Source organism: Tenrec ecaudatus, chromosome 16 (genome assembly GCF_050624435.1).
Source record: "Tenrec ecaudatus isolate mTenEca1 chromosome 16, mTenEca1.hap1, whole genome shotgun sequence".
Taxonomy (NCBI): domain Eukaryota; kingdom Metazoa; phylum Chordata; class Mammalia; order Afrosoricida; family Tenrecidae; genus Tenrec; species Tenrec ecaudatus.
Window position 1 is genome coordinate 105274262 of NC_134545.1, and position 17971 is coordinate 105292232.

Below are 17971 nucleotides of genomic sequence, written 5' to 3' on the forward strand. Positions count from 1 at the left end.
GCCTTGCTTAGCTCCTAATTTATATGTGAGAGGAGAACAGGGATTTCACCTGTCTTGCTCCAAAGGAAAGTCTATGGGATGCATTTGCCATGAGAGCAGAGGTTGATAAGAGGTTCCTTGAGCCCAGGTGTCATAGTGATTCCATGTTGATCTTGTATTCTACAAGTTCAGCTGTTCTAAATCACCAGCCACTACATGGAAGTTAGGTGGGGCTTTCTTCTCCCCCTAAGAATTGCGCCCCTGGAAGTTCACAGGGATGATTCCCCCCAGTTCTATCAGGTCCCAATAGTGGGCATCTGCGCCAGGGCAGGGGCCTTCCCTTTCATTTTCATGCCTCTAACCCCCCAGAAGCGATGCTGTAGACATCTAGAGCCAGATGTCTGCATACTGCAGCTCTTCACAAGAGGTCCCTTTCTTTCCCAACAAGCACAGTTTGCCAAGTTTTTTTGGTTCAGATTCCCAGGAAAAAGTATCTACACCCAACACGCACAACTCCCATAGTCTTTTCTCACTCTCTCTTTGCTCTGCTAACTGACAATCCTACCGTAGGCAAGTATCATGTGTTTCTAGCCAGAACCTCAGTCTGTCTCACTATGGATCCGGTTGAGGTTCCTCGGTGTTGTGTTAAATCCCTGTAGTCCAGGGTCTCAGAGAATGTGGAGTGTGCCCTTCATCTCCTAGTTGTGACTTCATAGAAAGGGCCCAACTGTTCATCTAGAAGATAACTCAAAGGCACACATAACTAGGAAGGTTTGGGAGAAAGATCACCTGGTCCAGCTGGGTCCAGATTTTCCAAGGATCGCTGTCCTGCACTTCTCTTCAGCCCGCTCTCTTATGAGAGTGGACGGACCGTGGTGTGAAAGAGAAGATTCCCTCCTGAAGGAAATCTGCCTGTCTCACTCAAGGCATTGTCTTTCGTGAGAATCCAGACCTGCTTCGGGGATTTAACCTAAAGTGTAGACATGGATGAGCCATTCTCCTGGACTCCTCACGGAACAGAATCAGGTGTAGTTCTGAGGCTGGTGCTTGGTGCTGGCAATGACAGGTCTGTGTGGAGGTCATGTATCCAGGCCCATGGAGCAGGGAGGGTGATGACACTGGAACCCTGTCGGAGCCAGCCGACGAGTCGAACAATCCTGAAAGGGGAAGTGAGGATTGAGAAAGAAAAGAGAGACTGAAAGTATTGGGAGGGTAACAGTCTGATGGACTGAAGCACCTGAGTATATTCTACACAATCCTTATATCCATGCAGAAACAACCCGGGGTTAATTATCTCATGTTAATCAAGCACATTTGATACAAATAGCAACTTTCTCTTCTGCCAAATCAGACATCCTTGAGAAAACTAATCCACCTGTTTTTCCCAGACCTTGCTTGCTTTCTTGTCCTTGACAGTCTGTTCAAAGTGGAAAGTCACAGAAGAAATCAGCAAACACTTAGGTCATGAGACTTCTCAGCCGTTTCAAGGCTGAGTCTTAATGGCCTTCAACAGGACCCCAGTGGTACTAGCATGGTCTGCAGGCGGCTAGGGAGCAGCTGGATCATACACGTCCCAGAAAGTGGCTGCTGATTCGGATGATGTGCTGTGCAGATGAGTGCTGCCAGCGGTCCCGTCCCCAAATGCGAGGCCACCCCTACCTGTGCCCCAGCCAAAATACCGGGGTCATCTGCTCCAGCTCAATCTCTAGGAGTAGGGGTTCCTTATTAAGAGAATTACATAGACCATAACCCTGAAGTGAATTTTTAAGAAATATTTTCTCTTCACTGCACTCTACCAGCCTCTGCCAAGGTTCAAAGCTAATTGCTCTTCATCTGCCAGGTGTTGAGTTGGTCAGAGAGGATAGGGAGCCAACTGAAAGCAACAATCGATGTTACTTTGAAGGACTGGGCCATGCATGTTAGCGCTTCATAAAAAAAACAACACTTCTCATGCCCCTAATAGGCTTTGACAACATGCAATATAAATGGATGGAGTGTATCATTGCCAGCTTCCTCCCCCAAAATGTTTTGACGAATCAAAAGTAGAAGATGGAATGCCGGGGATTAGATGGGTACCCCGTCAAGTGGGGACGTGTCCATGATAGGAAGCACTTGGATTAGAAGTGCACATATACACAAGTCTCAGTTGACCAAGATGCAGGGGACCTGAGTCATTGACTAGAAAGCTCGTCAGACAACACAGAACCCCAGCCCTTCCTGCGTGGGGCAGCTTCTCACAGGGGATTTGTCAAGCGAAGGTAGATAATCACCCGAGGGTGGACCTGACAGCTTACATATCATCTGGCCAACTGAGTGCACAAGGGGTTCTGGGTCAAATATGCTTTCAAGACTAATCACTTTGAGATCATAAAGAATCGATCACAGTTGCTTGGGCTTTACCTGCTTCTACCCTCTCACTGGATATTCCATGAGTAATGTCCCCAAACTGTGAATAAGCAACCCATTGGCAGAGTTACTGAGTGGGTCAGCTTTTAAGCCTCTTATTCCCATGGTGATATCTTCTGTACAATACATCTGATTGCACTTCTATTTCTCACAGCTACCCACGCTGACACAACAACTTGGCCTGGTAGGTTAGATGTCCCTTAAGTTCCTGTGTGTCCCACTATCTCTGCTCACCTCCAGTTAACAATCACTAATTTCAAGAGGGATCTGGTGATGTGATTTTTGATTATCAATGATCTTTCCTGATACCTTTGCTGTGAGGAATTGGGGCCAGCTGATCCAAGAACTCACCACTCCTCTTGTCTGGTTCTGAGTGATAACAGCATGCTCACATCAGGGATGATTCCCCCCAGTTCTATCAGGTCCCAAGGAGTGGGCATCTGTGCCAGGGCAGGGGCCTTCCCCTTTCATTTTCATGCCTTCTAAGGCCCCAGTACTGACATTGTAGACATTTAGAGCCAGATGTCTGCATACTCCAACTGTCCACAAGAGGTCCCTTTCTTTCCCAACAAGCACAGTTTGCCAAGTTTTTTTTTGCTCAGATTCCCAGGTAAAAGTATCCACACCCAACACGGACTACTCCCGTAGTCTTTCTCACTTTCTCTCTTTGCTCTGCAGGTTGGTGGCAAACCAAAAATCCTACCGTCGGCAAGTATCATTTGTTTCTAGCCAGAGCCTCAGACTGTCTCATGATGGATCAGGTTGAGGTTCCTGGGTGTTGTGTTAAATCCTTGTAGTCCACGGTCTCAGAGAATGTGGAGCGTGATTCATCTCCTAGTTCTGACTTCATAGAAAGGGCCCAACTGTTCATCTAGAAGATAACTCAAAGGCACACATAACTAGGAAGGTTTGGGAGAAAGATCAGCGGTACAGCTGGGTCCAGATTTTCCAAGGAGATCGCTCTCCTGCACTTCTCTTCAGCCCACTCTCTTATGAGAGTGGACGGACCATGGTGTGAAAGAGAAGATTCCCTCCTGACGGCAATCTGCCTGTCTCACTAAAGGCATTGCCTTTCGTGAGAATCCAGACCTGCTTCGGGGATTTAACCTAAAGTGTAGACATGGATGAGCCATTCTCCTGGGCTCCTCTGGGGACAGAATCATGTGTAGATTTGAGGCTGGTGTCTGGTGCGGGCAATGACAGGTCTGTGTGGAGGTTTGTGTCAAGGCTCAGGGAGCAGAGTGGGTGATGATACTGGGACCCCAGTGGTACTAGCATGGTCTGCAGGTGGCTTGGGTGCAGTTGGGCCATACCTGCCCCAGGAAGTGGCTGCTGATTCGGTCAGCCATGCACAACTCCTCCAGGATGATGTGCTGTCCCAATGAGTGCTGCCAGTGTGCTGTCCCCAAATGCCTGGCCTACCAACTGTGCCCCATGCAAAATACCGGGGTCATCTGCTCCACCTCAATCTCTAGGAGTAGTTGCTCCTTATTAAGAGAATTTTTTAAACCGTGACCCTGAAGTGAATTTTTAAGAAATATTTTCTCTTCACTGCACTCTACCAGCCTCTGCCAAGGTTCAATGCTAATTGTCCTTCATCTGCCAGGTGTTGAGGTGGTCAGAGAGGACAGGGGAGCCAACTGGAAGCAACAATCATTGTTACTTTGAAGAACTGGGCCATGCATATTAGCGCTTCATCCAAAAAACAACAATTTCCTGTGTCCCTATTAGGCTTTGACAACATGCAATATACATGGATGGAGTGTATCATTGCCAGCTTACTCCCCCAAAATGTTTTGACGAATCAAAGGTAGAAGATGGAATGCCGGGGATTAGATGGGTACCCCGTCAGGTGGGGGACGTGTCCATGATAGGAAACACTTGGATTAGAAGTGCACCTATACACAAGGCTCAGTTGACCGAGATGCAGGTGGCCTGAGTCATTGACTGGAAAGCTCGTCAGACAACACAGAACCCTAGCCCTTCCTGCGTGGGGCAGCTTCTCACAGGGGATTTGTCAAGCGAAGGTAGATAATCACCCGAGGGTGGACCTGACAGTTTACATATCATCTGGCCAACTGAGTGCACAAGGGGTTCTGGGTCAAATATGCTTTCAAGACTAATCACTTTGAGATCATAAAGAATCGATCACAGTTGCTTGGGCTTTACCTGCTTCTACCCTCTCACTGGATATTCCATGAGCAATGTCCCCACACTGTGTATAAGCAGCCCATTGGCAGAGTTACTGAGTGGGTCAGCTTTTAAGCCTCTGATTCCATGGTGATATCTTCTGTACAATACATCTGATTGCACTTCTCTTTCTCCCAGCTACCCACGCTGACACAACAACTTGGCCAGGTGAGTTTGATGTGCCTGAACTCCTGTGTGACATTGTTCTATCTTACCTCCACAGTCCCCAAGCAATAATTACAAGACGGGGCTGTGAACATTATTTCTGATTCCCCGCGACCTTTTCTTACATCTTTGTGTTAAGGTGGTGGTGCCAGGTCAGCCTGGGAAACAGTGGTCATCTTATCTATTGAGGGTGATAAGACCTTTCTAGGCTAGGACATGGTTGCTAAGCACAGCTTCCCTTGGGCTTTCTGAGTAGAAGGAGGTAATATTTTGGGGACTTTTCTCCTTGGAAGCCTTTCCTGGACCAAACATTAAATCTGAGAAGAAGACGAAGAATTTTCTAATCAAACATTCCAAGGAAAAGCGCAGGATGTTCTTCCCAAAGTGCAATCTGAGAGCAGAGGTTCCCAATGGCTTTTGTGCCATCTGGCACCTCCATGTCATTGTCAAAGACACTAAGGCCATGACGTTTGTCCATTGCAACTATCGGAAGAAGTCACTTTCTCTCTCAGCAGACGGAGTCTCAAATCTTTTCATTTCTGATCCCCAGATCAGTCCTTTAGCCCAATCCTGACCCCCTCCTCGAGTCCTTTATCCCCTTCCGTCTTTTCCTCTGCAGAGTGGCGGCAAACAGAAAGGCAAGAATCATTTGGTTCTGCCCACAACCTCATGTTGTAACTTTATGGATCTGGAGGCAGTCCCTGGGCACTCTGCTAAGTCTCCGTAGTTCACTAAGTCAAGGAACGTAGAGTTTCCCCTTCAACTGCCAGGTCTGAATTGTAACACGTTCATATTAAGGAGGATGTTTTAGTTAGCCTGGGCGTGGAAGTCAAATCAAGTGTTGTTAACCTAGAAGGCTATTGGATGGCTCACATAACTCAGGACTTTTTGATAGAACCAGGTCTAGATTCAGCAGGATTCAGGTGTCTGCTTCCTATACTTTTCTCAACGGCTCTCTTAACTGTGTGTGTAGATTGTCATGGAGCAACAGAAGAGGGCATGGTCTCTGTATCTTACAATGCCACTCAGGTCACTGTCCCGAGTGAGAGCAGACATGCGGCAGGATGTTAACCTGAAGTTCAGGTATGGTTGAGCAATTGTCATGCCTTCTTCTAGGGACAGAATCTGGCTTGGCCCTGAGGCTGGTGAATGGACGTGACCGGTGCCAGGGCCGCGTGGAAGTCCTGTACGGAGGCTCCTGGGGCACGGTGTGTGATGACAACTGGGACACCAATGATGCCAACGTGGTCTGCAGGCAGCTTGGCTGTGGCTGGGCCATGTCTGCTCCAGGAAGCGCACGATTCGGGCAGGGCTATGGTCAGATCGTACTGGATGAGGTGCGCTGCTCAGGACACGAGTCCTACCTGTGGAACTGTCCCCACAATGGCTGGCTCTCCCATAACTGTCACCACACTGAGGATGCCGGTGTCATCTGTTCAGGTGAGTCTCCGGTATTCCCTGAGCTCCATCTCTGGGAGTGCAGTTTCCTTACCGAGAGATTACTTCTTAACTTTCACCCTATTGCCTCATTGTAAAAATACATTTCTCATTTCACTGAATTTTTTGGCTAGCTTCAAAGTTCATTTTCAACGATCCACCAATTTGAAGGCCCCCTACTTCAACAGTGAACCCAACTGAAAGCAGAAATCAATTTCTACCCCTTCATTTCTTGCGACATGCGTGTCATGGGCTAAGGAGAAAAGCACCAGGCCCCAGTGTTCCTTTATGGGTTTGAGAACCTGCTTTAAGGGCAGTGAAATGGTTCCTCTCCTGAGCTCCCAACACAAGGCTGTTAGGAAGCAGGGTGGAAGGGTAGAAGGCTAAGGAGTAGCCTGGCACCCAGGCACAGGAATGAGAGTGTCTCAGCCAGCCCATGATCAGGAAGCCCCTAGATGGGAAGTGCAGGCATGCAAAGACTCTGTTGGCCAACCTGGAGGGGTGCAGGCTCTTAATGTGCAAACTCACCCCAAGCACACAGAACATCAATCTGCTTTGGGTAGGACAGCCTATCACAGGAGGCTTGTCAAGCACGGCCTGACCATTGTTCATGCTGACAATTGCCTGACTGCTTACACACCCACTGTCTGGGCACCTGCGTGGGACACTGGTTCTGGGTCAGGTTGGCTATCTTTATTCGGAACTAGTGAATCTCTTTGAGATGGTGAAGAGGTGATAAAAGACAGACAGAAATTGCTTAGCTTTCACTTGGGGCCACCCTCTCACAGGAAGTTGGATGATCGACATCCCACCTTCTGTGGATCAGATAACCATTGACCAAATTTCTCACTGGCTCAGTTTCTTAAACGTATGCTCTCTGAGGGGAAAACTTGTGTACAAAGTGCCTGATTCGGTTTTCTCTCTCTCACAGCTTCGCAGTCCACACCTATGCCAGGTAAGTCTGATCTCCCTGGCGTTCTGTGTTTCCTGTTTATCCCTGATAAACTCCACAGTCCACAATTACTACTTACAAGAGAGTCTGTGAAGTGACTTTTGATTTTCCATGACCTCGTGACACCATTATTGTAAGGAGGTGGTCCCAGCTGAACCTACAGTACACCACTCCTCTTGTGTGGTGAGAAAATTCTCACCTCAGACATGGTGGGTAAGCAACGCTTCCCTTGAGCTTGCTGAGTAGAAGGAGCTGATGTTCTCTTCTGTTGGGAAGCCTTGTGTGGATCAGAAGTCACATGTGAAAGGAGAGTGGAGACTTCCTTGTCAAATGCCATAGAAAAGGCGATGGGATGCTTCTAACAAAGTCAACTCTGAGAGCAGAGGTGAATACAGGCTCTTGGAGCCCTGGTGCCATAGTGATTCCATGTTGAGCTGTAGTCTACAAAGTCAGCTGTTCAAAACCACCAGCCACTACATGGAAGAAAGGTGGGGCTTTCTACTCCCATAAAATTTCAGTTATGGAAATCCACAGGGGCTGTTCTACCCTGTCCTTTTGGGTCACCGTGGGTAGGAATCTAATTAGTGAGTTGGTGCTCTGTGAATCTAGGACACACTGATCCTTTTGTGTTGTGTGTGATAAGAACATTCTGGCCTCTGAGGTTGTTGCTAAGCAGAGCTTCCCTTGAGCTTTGTGGGGTTAAGAAGGTGATGTTCTTGGATTCTCGACATCCCACCTTTCCTGAACCAATAGTTGTTTATGAGAAAACAGAGATGTCTCCTCTCATACACCCAACGCAAAGACTGAGGCATGTTCAAGTCACAGAACACTCTGACAGCAGAGTGTGTAGCTCTTCTTTGTGCACTGTCCCCCCTTAATTACTTAGTGTGGTCATCGAGCAGTGTGATTTGTGTTCATAGCTCCTGTCCAGAGAGGCTGTTTTCTCCAGCAGAGGCAGATTTCTCAAACCCTACTGTCCTTCCAGAGAAAGCTCTGTGTGCCCAACACTCCAGTCCCCTCTAACCAGCTTCCTCTTTCTCTCCAGATTATTGGCAAACTACTCCGCCCTTTGGTAAACATCATTCCATTCTTATATTTTTTACTATTACATCAAAGTTTGTCACCCCTGTCAATTTCTAACCAGCTTACTCTTTCTCTCCAGATTATTGGCAAACCACACCGTCCTTTGGTAAGCATCATTCTACTCTTATATTTTTTACTATCACATCAAAATTTGTCATCCCTGTGACTTTCTTTCTAACCAGCTTTCTTGTTGTCTCCAGATTATTGGCAAACCACTCCGCCCTTCGGTAAGCATCATTCTATTCTTATATTTTTTACTATCACATCAAAGTTTGTCATTCCTGTCTCTTGGATGTCAGTCGTGGGTTTTGAGTTAAGTCTGTGTACATTATAACGCCGGGAACTGAGAGGCAATCCCCATTCAAGTACCATTTCTGCACAGTAAGGTAAAAGGGTCTTCTTAAATTTGAAATTTTTGAAAAAAATCATATCATTGTGAGTGAGGGGAAGCGTGGAGTGGAGACCCAAAGCACATCTGTAGGCAACTGGATATCCCCTGACAGAAGAGTCATGGGGAGGAGAAGCACCAGTGAGGGTCCAGTGTAGAAATGATGAAACAGAAAATATATCTGGTTCTTTAATACTCCCCCTCCCCCACTCCCCACTATCATGATCCGAATTCTACCTTACAAATAGTAACTGGAAGCACAGTGAATCTAGGACAGATGATCCCTTCAGGACCAGAGTGACAATACCGGGAGGGTAGACGGAGGGTGGGGTACAAAGGGGAGAACTGACTACAAGTACCTACATATAACCGCCTCCCTGGGGGATGGACAACAGAAAAGTGGGTGAAGGGATATGTCAGACAGTGGAAGAAAGTACAAAAATAACAATTTATAAATTACAAGGGTTCATGGGGGGCGGCTTGTAGGAAGGGAGAAGAATGAGGAGCTGTTACCAAGGGCTGAAGTAGAAAGAAAATATTTTGAGAATGATGATGGCAACAAATGTACAAGTGTGCTTGATACAATGGATGGATGTGTGGTTTGTGATAAGAGTTGTGTGAGTTGCAATTAAATGATTTTAAAAAAATTTAAAAACAATTTATTAGGGGCTCATACAACTCTTATCACCGTCCATACACATACATACATCAATTGCATAATGCACATCTGTACATTCTTTGTCCTAATAATTTTCTTTTTTTCCCTCTATTCTTTTTTTACATTTTATTAGGGACTCATACAACTCTTATCACAATTCATACATATACATACATCAATTGTATAAAACACATCCATATATTCCCTGCCCCAATCATTCTCAAAGCATTTGCTCTCCACTTAAGTCCTTTGCATCAGGTCCTCTTTTTTATTCCCCCTCCCTCCCCGCTCCCCCCTCCCTCATGTGCCCTTGGTAATTTATACATCGTTATTTGGTCATATCTTGCCCTATCCGGAGTCTCCCTTCTCCCCCTTCTCCGCCATCTCTCCCCCAGGGAGGAGGTCACATGTGGATCCTTGTGATCAGTTCCCCCTTTCCAACCCACTCACCCTCCACTCTCCCAGCATCGCCCCTCACACCCTTGGCCTGAAGGTATCATCTACCCTGGATTCCCTATGCCTCCAGCCCTCATATGTACCAGTGTACAGCCTCTGCCCTATCCAGCCCTGCAAGGTAGTATTCAGATCATGGTAGTAGGGGGGAGGAAGCATCCAGGATCTGGGGGAAAGCTGTGTTCTTCATCGGTACTACCTTGCACCCTAATTAACCCATCTCCTCTTCTAAACCCCTCTATGAGGGTATCTCCATTGGCCGACACTTGGGCCTTGGGTCTCCACTCTGAACTTCCCCCTTCATTCAATATGGTATATATATATATATACATATATATATACGTACATACACACACATATATATATACATATACTGACATATATATATATTTTTTTTTGCTTGATGCTTTATACCTGGTCCCTTTGGCACCTCATGATCGCACTGGCTGGTGTGCTTCTTCCATGTGGGCTTTTTTGCTTCTGAGCTAGATGGCCGCTTGTTCACCTTCAAGCATTTAAGACCCCCGACACTATCTCTTTTGATAGCCAGGCACCATCAGATTTCTTCACCACATTTACTTGTTCACCCACTTTGGCTCCAGCAGTTGTGTCGGGAGAGTGAGCATCATAGAGTTCCAATTTAATAAAAGAAATTATTCATGCATTGAGGGAGTGTTTGAGTAGAGGCCCAAGGTCCTTCAGCCACCTTAATACTTAACCTATAAATATAGACACATAGATCAATTTCCCCATGCAATAAAATGACTTTAAAATGAAAACATATGTTTGAAGTTTTCATATGCTAGTGTTGGGACCTCCACATAAATGAAGGTCATTACTGGGAGAACTGTCTGTTCTCGGGCTTGATTCATATTTCTAGGACCACGTGTCCACTGACCTTTTCCTGTGTCCCCTATTGACACATGTGGGCTGATTGTTGTTTTCAAAGGGAAGATCCCCTCGGCTCTGCACTGGATCTGCTGACCCAGTGCCTCTCAGGTCACTGTCCCGAATGAGAGCCCAGTGTGCAGCAGGAGGTTATCCTGAAGTTCAGGTATGGTTGAGCAATTGTCGTACCTTCTTCTAGGGACAGAATCCGGCTTGTCCCTGAGGCTGGTGAATGGACGTGACCGGTGCCAGGGCCGCGTGGAAGTCCTGTACCGAGGCTCCTGGGGCACGGTGTGTGATGACAACTGGGACACCAGTGATGCCAACGTGGTCTGCAGGCAGCTTGGCTGTGGCTGGGCCATGTCTGCTCCAGGAAACGCCCGATTCGGGCAGGGCTATGGTCAGATCGTCCTGGATGAGGTGCGCTGCTCAGGACATGAGTCCTACCTGTGGAACTGTCCCCACAATGGTTGGCTCTCCCATAACTGTGGCCACACTGAGGATGCCGGAGTCATCTGTTCAGGTGGGTCTCCGGTATTCCCTGAGCTCCATCGCTCGGAGTGCAGTTTCCTTACCGAGAGATTACTTCTTAACTTTCACCCTGTTGCCTCATTTTAAAAATACATTTCTCATTTCACTGAATTTTTTGGCTAGCTTCAAAGTTCATTTTCATCGATCCGCCAATATGAAGGCCGCCTACTTGAACAGTGAACCCAACTGAAAGCAGAAATCAAATTTTCCCCTCTTCATTTCTTGTGACATGCGTGTCATGGGCTAAGGAGAAAAGCACCAGGCCCCAGTGTTCCTTTATGGGTTTGAGAACCTGCTTTAAGGGCAGTGAAATGGTTCCTCTCCTGAGCTCCCAACACAAGGCTGTTAGGAAGCAGGGTGGAAGGGTAGAAGGCTAAGGAGTAGCCTGGCACCCAGGCACCGGAATGAGAGTGTCTCAGCCAGCCCATGATCAGGAAGCCCCTAGATGGGAAGTGCAGGCATGCAAAGACTCTGTTGGCCAACCTGGAGGGGTGCAGGCTCTTAACGTGCAAACTCACCCCAAGCACACAGAACATCAATCTGCTTTGGGTAGGACAGCCTGTCACAGGAGGCTTGTCATGCACGGCCTGACTATTGTTCATGCTGACAATTGCCTGACTGCTTACACACACACTGTCTGGCCACCTGCGTGGGACACTGGTTCTGGGTCAGGTTGGCTATCTTTATTCGGAACTAGTGAATTTCTTTGAGATGGTGAAGAGGTGATAAAAGACAGACAGAAATTGCTTAGCTTTCACTTGGGGCCACCCTCTCACAGGAAGTTGGATGATCGACATCCCACCTTCTGTGGATCAGATAACCATTGACCAAATTTCTCATTGGCTCAGCTTCTTAAACCTATGCTCTCTGAGGGGAAAACTTGTGTACAAAGTGCCTGATTCGGTTTTCTCTCTCTCACAGCTTCGCAGTCCACACCTATGCCAGGTAAGTCTGATCTGCCTGGCGTTCTGTGTTTCCTGTTTATCCCTGATAAGCTCCACAGTCCACAATTACTACTTACAAGAGAGTCTGTGAAGTGACTTTTGATTTTCCATGACCTCGTGATACCATTATTGTAAGGAGGTGGTCCCAGCTGAACCTACAGTACACCACTCCTCTTGTGTGGTGAGAAAATTCTCACCTCAGACATGGTGGGTAAGCAACGCTTCCCTTGAGCTTGCTGAGTAGAAGGAGCTGATGTTCTCTTCTGTTGGGAAGCCTTGTGTGGATCAGAAGTCATCTGTGAAAGGAGAGTGGAGACTTCCTTGTCAAATGCCATGGAAAATGCGATGGGATGCTTCTAACAAAGTCAACTCTGAGAGCAGAGGTGAATACAGGCTCTTGGAGCCCTGGTGCCATAGTGATTCCATGTTGAGCTGTAGTCTACAAAGTCAGCTGTTCAAAACCACCAGCCACTACATGGAAGAAAGGTGGGGCTTTCTACTCCCATAAAATTTCAGTTATGGAAATCCACAGGGGCTCTTCTACCCTGTTCTATTGGATTACCATGAGTTGGAATCTAATTAGTGAGTTGGTGCTCTGTGCATATAGGACACACTGATCCTTTTGTGTTGTGTGTGATAAGAACATTCTGGCCTCTGACGTTGTTGCTAAGCAGAGCTTCCCTTGAGCTTTGTGGGTTTAAGATGGTGATGTTCTTGGATCCTCGACATCCCACCTTTCCTGAACCAATAGTTGTTTATGAGAAAACAGAGATGTCTCCTCTCATACACCCAATGCAAAGACTGAGGCATGTTCAAGTCACAGAACACTCTGACAGCAGAGTGTGTAGTTCTTCTTTGTGCACTGTCCCCCTTAATTACTTAGTGTGGTCTACAAGCAGCGTGATTTGTGTTCATAGCCCCTGTCCCGAGAGGCTGTTTTCTCCAGCAGAGGCAAATTTCTCAAATCCTACTTTCCTTCCAGAGAAAGCTCTGTGTGCCCAACACTCCAGTCCCCTCTAACCAGCTTCCTCTTTCTCTCCAGATTATTGGCAAACCACTCCACCCTTTGGTAAGCATCATTCCATTCTTATATTTTTTACTATCACATCAAAGTTTGTCATCCCTGTCACTTTCTAACCAGCTTTCTTGTTGTCTCCAGATTATTGGCAAACCACACCATCCTTTGGTAAGCATCATTCTACTCTTATATTTTTTACTATCGCAGCAAATTTGTCATCCTTGTCTCTTGGATGTCAGTCGTGGGTTTTGAGTTAAGTCTGTGTACATTATAACTCAGGGAACTGAGAGGTGGCAATCCCCCTTCAACTACCATTTCTGCACGGTAGGGTAACCGGGTCTTCTTAAATTTGAAATTTTCGAAAAAATCATGTCATTGTGAGTGAGGTGGGGTGTGGATTGGAGACCCAAAGCACATCTGTAGGCAACTGGAAATCCCCTGACAGAAGAGTCATGGGGAGAAGAGCCAGTGAGGGTTCAGTATTGCAATGATGAAACATACAATATACTCTGGTTCTTTAATACTCCCCCCCCCCACTACCCATTATCATGATCTGAATTCTACCTTACAGATCGGAACTGGAAGCACAGGGAATCTAGGACAGATGATCCCTTCAGGACCAGAATGACAATACCAGGAGGGTAGAAGGAGGGTGGGATAGGGGAGAACTGACTACAAGGATCTACATATAACCGCCTCCCTGGGGGATGGACAACAGAAAAGTGGGTGAAGGGATATGTCAGACAGTGGAAGAATGTACAAAAATAACAATTTATAAATTACCAAGGCTTCATGGGGGGCGGCTTGTGGGAAGGGAGAATAATGATGAGCTGTTACCAAGGGCTGAAGTAGAAAGAAAATATTTTGAGAATGATGATGGCAACAAATGTATAAATGTGCGTGATACAATGGATGTATGTATGGATTGTGATAAGAGTTGTGTGAGCTGCAATAAAATGATTTTAAAATGAAAACATATGTTTGAAGTTTTCATATGCTAGTGTTGGGACCTCCACATAAATGAAGGTCATTACTGGGAGAACTGTCTGTTCTCGGGCTTGATTCATATTTCTAGGACCACCTGTCCGCTGCCCTTTTCCTGTGTCCCCTATTGACATGTGTGGGCTGATTGTTGTTTTCTTTTTTTTTTTGAATTAGTGAGAGAGTGAGTGAGTGTGAGAGAGAGAGTGAGTGAGTGAGTGAGTGAGTGAGAGTGAGTGAGTGACTGTGAGAGAGAATGAGTGAGTGAGTGAATGAGTGAGTGAGAGAGAGTGAGTGGGTGAGTGAGTGAGAGTGAGTGAGAGAGAGACTGAGTGAGTGGGTGAGTGTGTGAGAGTGAGTGAGAGAGAGACTGAGTGAGTGGGTGAGTGTGTGAGAGTAAGAGAGAGACTGAGAGGGTGAGTGAGTGAGTGAGTGAGAGACAGAGAGTGAGTGGGTGAGTGAATTAGTGAGAGGGAGTGAGTAAATTAGTGAGAGAGTGAGTGAGTGAGAAAGTGAGTGTGAGAGAGTGAGAGAGTGAGTGAATGTGATAGAGAGTGAGTGAGTGTGACAGTGAGAGAGTGAGTGAGTAAGTGAGAGAGTCGATTGTTGTTTTCAAAGGGAAGATCCCCGTGCTCTGCACTGGATCTGCTGACCCAGTGCCACTCAGGTCACTGTCCTCAGTGAGAGCCCACATGCTGCAGGATGTTAACCTGAAGTTCAGGTATGGTTGAGCAATTGTCGTGTCTTCTTCTAGGGACAGAATCTGGTTTGGCCCTGAGACTGGTGAATGGAAGTGACTGGTGCCAGGGCCGTGTGGAAGTCCTTTACAGAGGCTCCTGGGGCACGGTGTGTGATGACAGCTGGGACACCAGTGATGCCAATGTGGTCTGCAGGCAGCTTGGCTGTGGCTGGGCCATGTCTGCTCCAGGAAGCGCCCGATTCGGGCAGGGCTATGGTCAGATCGTCCTGGATGAGGTGCGCTGCTCAGGACATGAGTCCTACCTGTGGAACTGTCCCCACAATGGTTGGCTCTCCCATAACTGTCGCCACACTGAGGATGCCAGTGTCATCTGTTCAGGTGAGTCTCCGGCATTCCCTGAGCTCCATCGCTCGGAGTGCAGTTTCCTTACCGAGAGATTACTTCTTAACTTTCACCCTATTGCCTCATTGTAAAAATACATTTCTCATTTCACTGAAATTTTTGGCTAACTTCAAAGTTCATTTTCATTGATCCGCCAATATGAAGGCCGCCTACTTGAACAGTGAACCCAACTGAAAGCAGAAATCAATTTTTACCCCTTCATTTCTTGCGACATGCGTGTCATGGGCTAAGGAGAAAAGCACCAGGCCCCAGTGTTCCTTTATGGGTTTGAGAACCTGCCTTAAGGGCAGTAAGTTGGTTCGTCCCTGAGCTCCCAACACAAGGCTGTTAGGAAGCAGGGTGGAAGGGTAGAAGGCTAAGGAGTAGCCTGGCACCCAGGCACCAGAATGAGAGTGTCTCAGCCAGCCCATGATCAGGAAGCCCCTAGATGGGAAGTGCAGGCATGCAAAGACTCTGTTGGCCAACCTGGAGGGGTGCAGGCTCTTAACGTGCAAACTCACCCCAAGCACACAGAACATCAATCTGCTTTGGGTAGGACAGTCTGTCACAGGAGGCTTGTCAAGCACGGCCTGACCATTGTTCATGCTGACAATTGCCTGACTGCTTACACACCCACTGTCTGGCCACCTGCGTGGGACACTGGTTCTGGGTCAGGTTGGCTATCTTTATTCGGAACTAGTGAATTTCTTTGAGATGGTGAAGAGGTGATAAAAGACAGACAGAAATTGCTTAGCTTTCACTTGGGGCCACCCTCTCACAGGAAGTTGGATGATCGACATCCCACCTTCTGTGGATCAGATAACCATTGACCAAATTTATCACTGGCTCAGCTTCTTAAACGTATGCTCTCTGAGGGGAAAACTTGTGTACAAAGTGCCTGATTCGGTTTTCTCTCTCTCATAGCCTCGCAGTCCACACCTATGCCAGGTAAGTCTGATCTCCCTGGCGCTCTGTGTTTCCTGTTTATCCCTGATAAGCTCCACAGTCCACAATTACTACTTACAAGAGAGTCTGTGAAGTGACTTTTGATTTTCCATGACCTCGTGACACCATTATTGTAAGGAGGTGGTCCCAGCTGAACCTACAGTACACCACTCCTCTTGTGTGGTGAGAAAATTCTCACCTCAGACATGGTGGCTAAGCACCGCTTCCCTTGAGCTTGCTGAGTAGAAGGAGCTGATGTTCTCTTCTGTTGGGAAGCCTTGTGTGGATCAGAAGTCACATGTGAAAGGAGAGTGGAGACTTCCTTGTCAAATGCCATGGAAAAGGCGATGGGATGCTTCTAACAAAGTCAACTCTGAGAGCAGAGGTGAATACAGGCTCTTGGAGCCCTGGTGCCATAGTGATTCCATGTTGAGCTGTAGTCTATAAGGTCAGCTGTTCAAAACCACCAGCCACTGCATGGAAGAAAGGTGGGGCTTTCTACTCCCATAAAATTTCAGTTATGGCAATCCACAGGGGCTGTTCTACCCTGTCCTTTTGGGTCACCGTGGGTAGGAATCTAATTAGTAAGTTGGTGCTCTGTGAATCTAGGACACACTGATCCCTTTGTGTTGTGTGTGATAAGAACATTCTGGCCTCTAAAGTTGTTGCTAAGCAGAGCTTCCCTTGAGCTTTGTGGGGTTAAGAAGGTGATGTTCTTGGATCCTCGACATACCACCTTTCCTGAACCAATAGTTGTTGATGAGAAAACAGAGATGTCTCCTCTCATACACCCAACGCAAAGACTGAGGCATGTTCAAGGCACAGAACACTCTGACAGCAGAGTGTGTAGTTCTTCTTTGTGCACCACCCCCCTTAATTACTTAGTGTGTTCATCGAGCAGCATGATTTGTGTTCATAGCTCCTGTCCAGAGAGGCTGTTTTCTCCAGCAGAGGCAGATTTCTCAAACCCTACTGTCCTTCCAGAGAAAGCTTTGTGTGCCCAACACTCCAGTCCTCTCTAACCAGCTTCCTCTTTCTCTCCAGATTATTGGCAAACCACTCCACCCTTTGGTAAGCATCATTCCATTCTTATATATTTTACTATCACATCAAAGTTTGTCATCCGTGTCACTTTCTAACCAGCTTTCTTGTTGTCTCCAGATTATTGGCAAACTACTCCTTCCTTTGGTAAGCATCATTCCATTCTTATATTTTTTACTCTCACATCAAAGTTTGTCATCCTTGTCTCTTGGGTGTCATTCGTGGGTTTTGAGTTAAGTCTGTGCAGATCATAACTCAGGGAACTGAGAGGTGGCAATCCCCCTTCAACTACCATTTCTGCACGGTAGGGTAACCGGGTCTTCTTAAATTTCAAATTTTCAAAAAAATCATGTCATTGTGAGTGAGGGTGAGTGTGGAGTGGAGACCCAAAGCACATCTGTAGGCAACTGGACATCTCCTGACAGAAGAGTCATGGGGAGGAGAAGAGTCTGTGAGGATTCAGTATTGCAATGATGAAACATATAATTTACTCTGGTTTTTTAATGCTTCCTCTCCCCCCACCCCCACTCCCCACTATCATGATCCCAATTCCACCTTATAAATCCAGCTAGATTTGTGGATGTACACTCAAACAGATAGGAACTGGAAACACAGGGAATCTAGGTCAGATGATCCCTTCAGGACCAGAGTGGCGATACTGGGAGTGTAGAGGGAGGATGGGTAGAAAGGGGGGAACTGACTACAAGTATCTACATATAACCGCCTGCCTGGGGGATGGACAACAGAAAAGTGGGTGAAGGTATATGTCAGACAGTGGAAGAAAGTACAAAAATAACAAGTTATAAATTACCAAGTGTCATGGGGGTGGGG

At 46.9% G+C, this 17971-nt stretch overlaps 1 protein-coding gene across 1 annotated transcript in view; it reads left to right on the plus strand.

Moving 5' to 3' along the window:
- The window catches only part of DMBT1 (deleted in malignant brain tumors 1), a 61588-nt gene that overhangs the window by 21128 nt on the left and 22489 nt on the right, over window positions 1-17971 (plus strand). The window contains exons 6-14 of the mRNA XM_075533476.1: window positions 4117-4174; window positions 5854-6180; window positions 7109-7132; window positions 7525-7547; window positions 7664-7678; window positions 8675-8693; window positions 10799-11122; window positions 12052-12075; window positions 15002-15151. Of these exons, the coding sequence (XP_075389591.1) occupies window positions 4117-4174; window positions 5854-6180; window positions 7109-7132; window positions 7525-7547; window positions 7664-7678; window positions 8675-8693; window positions 10799-11122; window positions 12052-12075; window positions 15002-15151 (964 nt within the window). The remainder of the gene's footprint in view (window positions 1-4116; window positions 4175-5853; window positions 6181-7108; window positions 7133-7524; window positions 7548-7663; window positions 7679-8674; window positions 8694-10798; window positions 11123-12051; window positions 12076-15001; window positions 15152-17971) is intronic.